Source organism: Anneissia japonica, unplaced genomic scaffold (genome assembly GCF_011630105.1).
Source record: "Anneissia japonica isolate Jap-2015-1 unplaced genomic scaffold, ASM1163010v1 scaffold1356_len1145284_cov175, whole genome shotgun sequence".
Classification (NCBI taxonomy): domain Eukaryota; kingdom Metazoa; phylum Echinodermata; class Crinoidea; order Comatulida; family Comatulidae; genus Anneissia; species Anneissia japonica.
Window position 1 is genome coordinate 916466 of NW_022706987.1, and position 6344 is coordinate 922809.

The 6344-nt window shown below is 31.5% G+C and overlaps 1 protein-coding gene across 1 annotated transcript in view; it reads left to right on the plus strand.

Annotated features, from left to right (window-relative positions):
* LOC117106276 overlaps positions 1-6344 on the plus strand; it is an 18915-nt gene that overhangs the window by 9788 nt on the left and 2783 nt on the right. Inside the window, exons 3-4 of the mRNA XM_033247635.1 lie at positions 1864-2038; positions 4148-4358. Coding sequence (XP_033103526.1) covers positions 1864-2038; positions 4148-4358 — 386 coding nt within the window. The remainder of the gene's footprint in view (positions 1-1863; positions 2039-4147; positions 4359-6344) is intronic.

The following is a 6344-nucleotide window of genomic DNA, read 5'->3' on the forward strand; positions in this document are numbered from 1 at the left end:
CCGGTTGATCGCAAACTAAAAATGAAATATAAATCCTCAACAATTATCCAATGATGTATGCTGTTTTATATTTTATTAATTCAAGGTGCTTATTTATTATAGGTATGTATTTGAATGTCTGCATACATTCTATGATGTGTATAATGTTGGGATTACCGGTAGTTCCTCCTCGTTTAGTATTATGCAGTGCGTATCGAATGGGTTGTTGACCGCACTATATAAATACTACAAGAGCCATATGATATTTATTATAAGATCGAAAACTTCAAAATGAAATATAAATCCGCAACAATTACCCAATGATGTATGCTGTTTTATAGTTTATTAATTCGAGGTGCTTATGTATTATAGGTATGTATTTGAAAGTCTGCATACATTCTATGCTGAGTATAATATTGGAATTAGTTCCTCCTCGTTTAGTAGTACGCAGTGCGTATCGAACAGGTTGTTGACCGCAATATATCACAATTACAGGAGTCATATTATATTTATTGGTATTGACTAATTTAAGTTTAATTTGCGCCATTTATTTTAGCTGTCTACATACTAGTCGCCATTAGAATCACATTCATACAATCCATCCTTCAGTACATGATTAAAATTAACTCTCCATCATACGATTGGTTAATATTTTAGCGCGTAGCAATTTTAATAATAATAATAATAATTGTCAATTTATATAGCGCATAATGTAAAATACAAAATAAAGTAAAGTAATATAAAGTGGGAAAAATTATTAAAAGTTTCACCTAACAAAAATAATAAGTAACAATAATGAATAACAACACCAATAAAAATAAACATATAATGTTAATAAATAAATAATTTGAAAATACAGAATTTTATTTACTTAAAAAAAAATTGTTAAATATTTATTTCCTTAGCCATATACCTTACCTTACCTTACGTACCTTTTACTCTTTTTTCCATTTCTTTTTTCCCCTTTTCCTTCATTTTCTTTCATACTTACGACCTGTCTCTCTTTTCCTTTACTTTCCTGTAATTTCTTTCTTTACCTTTTCTTCCCCTACCCTCTTTTCCTCCTTTCATTTTTCATTTTTCTACCTCTTTTCATGTTTTCCCTTTCCTCTTCCTTTTTTAACATTATATTTTCCTTTACTTTTACTTTCACAATTTCTTTCCCTTCTCTTTCTTTGCCATTTTATTTCTTTTCTTTTTTTAAATTTTCGTTTTCTTTCTTTTTCTTTTCTTTCTTTCCCTTTTACTTTCTTTCTTTTTCTTCCTTTACCTTTTTCATTTTCTTTAAACTATACGTATTAGAATGCACTGTAGGTGTGAATGAATATAATTGATGGCTTCAATACTGTTGAGAATTTGATCGATTGATTGCTTGATTTATTTATTTATTTATTTATTTATTTATTTATTTATTTATTTATTTATTTATTTATTTATTTATTTATTTATTTATTTATTTATTTATTTATTTATTTATTTATTTATTTATTTATTTATTTATTGAATTCATATCCGTTATAAATCAAAATCTTATATTTCAACTTCATGCGCTTTTTGCCAACAAATAAAATAAAAAAAAAATATTTAATATAATTTTAGGTCTCTGTATCTTCATTTTTTTTCCAGTGACTTATATTTTCCACATAAGTTTGTTTTGTTATGCTGTCAATGGGGTTAAACGTATTCGTGATATAGCCTAATAATGCAGTTAGATAATTGTTTTTAGGTGTTTGTGTGAACTTCCTTGGTTTCTGAGCACAAGATGTTATAATCGTATTAAGCATAGCTCTTCAAAAAAAGTTCCTTATTATATACAACTTTATTTTAAAGGTGTCATGTAATGCGTTTTGTTTATTTTAACTATGATTGTATACATTGTTGTCTAGGTTCGATGGTGTAATCAATCGAAGGTACTTCACCCTAGCTATCCCTTTCGGATTGGCACTCATACCTATCATTGGCATCCTTGACTTTGCGATACCGTGGAGGTCAGAGTTGGCATTTACGTCAGAGAACGGGAATATATTCAACTCCAGAGCATGGGCACCTTATTATGCAGGTGGGTGGAAGAGACTTTTCACAGATTTTTATGTCATTCAAATCAAATGTTAACAAAATTACACACACATTTTATTGATGGTTTTCATTTACTAGAGTGCGCTCATTTTGCTCGCTTACCCTCTAGTATGTAAACGTCCTAAACAACATGTGGTCCAGTGAAAAACGTCGGTAAAAGTCATTATTTTTTGCACAATTAATTTTAAATATGGATTTGATATTCGCTTCGGGAAATCGAGAAATTGATGATCTATGTTGTTACATTTTTTCAGACCGGTAGGTTTCGAATCCCAGACGTTTATTGTGGCCCTCGGTTTTGTCATTTTGATCTTAGGCGTTGAAAGCGTAATTATAATGTAGATAATATACCGTACATGTAAGTAGTTATAAAATGTGGTATTTCAAGTCAACAATGCTGAAACCAACATCTGAAAGAATTATGTGAACGGTTTTAAGCATAATTGTCTACAATTACAATTTTTCAATATATTTACTTAGTTTTTTAGTAAAACCCAATTTCAACCAAAAAACCACCCTCCAATGTATACTTCCTAAAAAAAACACTAGCCTAGAAATCATCGCAGTGTGTGGTATCTTACAAGTTGAATTGGTCTTTCGCACACGATCGAGTTCCTAGTCCACATCAAGCGCCCTGAGCATCTTACATTAGATGGATATGTGCGCTATATAAAACTACAATATTATTATTATTATTATTATTATTATTATTATTATTATTATTATTATTATTATTATTATTATAAAAGATCAAGCCTCGTGCACTAAAAAAAATAGTGCACAGTGGGGGAAAGGCAAATAACGCTGGGAGTTGCAGTGATGACGTCACGATTGACTTATAAATATGATTTTATACACCTAGTACTACGACAGAGGGTAGAGTAGAGAGAGAGGGTAGCAGCGGCCAAATCGTAGTTTGTCGACAAGTGGTAGGTCTAATTGAAAAAAAAATGATATTTGTAAAACAAGGTAAAATTCCTTAAATCAATGGTGAAAATAAACTAAAGAAAATGAACATTAAATATAAATATTTGAGGCCAATCTAGACCTACAGTATTCCAAAGACGCAAGGAACGAATTTAAATGTAAGCAGTAGGCCAAGGCCTAGTCTAGGCCTAGCCTATCATCACACGAATTTACCTCTCTGAACCGACCAAAATGTGATTACTGTATTCTCTCAAACACTTGAAGAAATTTTTTATTTTTTGACATATATGACATAGGCCTATGCTTGCAGGCCCTCGGGAATTTTTAAATTGTATTTATTTATTTATTTTTTTGTGTAATCCTCAGTTAAATAATTTTCCAATCGTGTCATCATCACTGTTACTCCCGATGTTATATTCCTATTCCCAACTGTGCATTAATGTTTCATTAGTGTACGGTTCTATCTTTTTTGGTTCGTGTGCAAAAGGTTAACTTGTATAGTATGTATCGCGCACCGCGATGAATTCTAGGCTGTGTTTTTACATTTAGCACCACAACACACGCCTACAGAAAGAGAGGACAGACACTCGCTCAATCGTCATTTGTTGACAAGAGGTGATTAAAAAAAATGACTTTCGTAAAACAAGGTTGATTAGAACCCGAGAACGTTACTTCAAATCCAATATTATGTATGAAAAATCAAGGCCCTCAGGAATTTTTTTAAAGCATTAATCTAACCTTCGTATGACTAATTTTCACTAGTGCATGATACCAATTCTACTAAATTGCTTACTATTATAGCATAATGAACGAGCGATCCAAGTACTTTACAGGGGTGTCGCCAGGATTTTGAGAGCGTAAGTCGGCGTAGTCGGGAGCGCTTAAAATATCTCGGAAGTGGTCCAGTGGGTGTAGCCCCTGGAAACTACGACAATTTAAGAGTCTCAAAGGCTTATTTAAGCGATTTTAGAGTTCACTGATGTTAAAATTACATATATTTTTCTCTCCGACGGGAGGGGGCTCTCTTCGACAATTGGGCCCTGGTCCATTGGTCCCGGCCTGGTACTGTATGAATAATATACAACCTGTTAGTAAGTATATAGTCTTTTGTGTGTGTGTATTTATGTATCTAGGCCTATCTAATTAACCTACGCTTATTTTATAGGAGCATTAATCGGTTTGTTGCAAGTTCCAATGGTTTTATTTGTTAACGAAAATCTGGGAGGCAGCAGTAGCTATTGTACAATGACGGCCTGTACGATCTCTGAAGATATGCTCAAGAAATTGTCACCATATTTATATAAAATGAGAACAGGCTTCAAAAATTGGGGAATGGTAAGCACACTTCGTATCTCCATACAATCCCATGTACCATGATTGTGTTATGAACATTTACAAACAAAAATGTGTATCAAAATTCATTCACATCGGATTCGAACCAAAATTGGGACCGCGTTTCCGATGCCTTGAACGCCAGCGTCCCTATTCTTACATACTGATTCGATTTCTGTTCGGTTCGGTGGCTTCCGATCAGTGTGAATGCAGATTTAGGTATTGTAATTAAATTTGTTAGTTTTGAAAACTATGTGCATTATACATTGAAGGTTGTTTATAAACCACGTGTGCACTTTGGAAGTATGGATATCTAGCAGTAGCATTTATGGGATATATTATTATCCAAAGTACTGATTATGAATTCCATGGGTGCTTGATCCAGGGATCGGAGTAATAATGCGAGTGAGACCTTGATATGATGCGTTGGATATAAGTGACATAGGCCCACTATTAATATTACCTTCATTATAAATCATGCATCATAATCATCACCATCATCTTTATGATCGTCGTCATTATCTTTATCATCGTCGTCATCGTCAGCATCATCATTCTTGTAGCACTGACATAATTTTTGTCATTAATTAATATTACTATTGATGTTGCTATTATTATTATTATTATTATTATTATTATTATTATTATTATTATTATTATTATTATTATTATTACATTATTAAGAAGACACAACAATAATTGTTACTTCCACTACCACTACCACTACTACTACTACTACTACTACTACTACTACTACTACTACTACTACTACTACTACTACTACTACTACTACTACTACTACTACTACTACTACTACTACTACTACTACTGCTGCTACGCTCTTGCAACTACTACTACTACTGCTACTACTACTGCTACTACTACTACTACTGTATTAATATTATTATCGATATGTATTGTTTTTATTAATTACCTGGTATATTATTATCAATAGGGCCTAATATTATTGCTATTTTAGACATCTCAGTCTATATGAAAGATACTGTATAAGTTGTTAATATCTCTGTTTTGATTATTAACGATTTTAAATCATATTACAGGTTAGTCTTTAGCAGTTAGCCTAGTTGAGCAACTTCGCACACCCCTAACACGTTTTATGCATAAGACTTTAGCAAGCAACCAACAATGCATTAGATAGTTATTGTATTATACAATTATTTACCTACCTTGAACCCATGAAAATAATACTCGAACTTAATTTGCACTTAAAGCACTGTACAATGTTTATATAACACGAACGAGATGATGGCCAAAGGGATTTTATATTTACAGTACAAAGAATTCCTGTACTGTCATACATCAGCGGCGTTCCATATGACTTGACGTACCTGTGTTTTTATTGTGTGTACAACCATGGTACAACAAATCAAACGTCATACTTTGATTACGTCTGAACGATAGCCAACATACATAAACGCTTTGCAGTTTAAATTCTATGCGATGTCCTTATTCTGTCAGTTACGGTATCTATGCAATTACTTTGACCTAATAAGTCTACTTTACTAGTGCAGAATTGTAGTAAAATTTGTTTGTTTATGGAATTTTTATCTCAAAATATTTATATAAAATAACAACTCCTTCCAGAATAATATAGGCCTATAGCCCTACATAGAACGACATTATAAAAAAACCCCACTGTATTGTCTTATCTGTAATTGTCATTATTGTGATAGCGCAGGTGCTTACTAATAATAATAATAATAATAATAATAATAATAATAATAATAATATATCATTATTATATTATCATTATTAAAATTATTATCATTATTATTTATTATTATTATTATTATTATTATTATTATTATTATTATTATTATTATTATTATTATTATTATTATTATTATTATCATTAACGTCCACAGTATATCTAACGTACAAATATTATTCGATTAAATGCCCCAGGGCGTTTGTTGTTGAGAAGGGTTTAGAGAAGTAGTTTATTCGAGGGAGGCGTTAATTGTTTTAATGTAAAATGGATGCGCCATGCAATTACTTTGACCTATAAA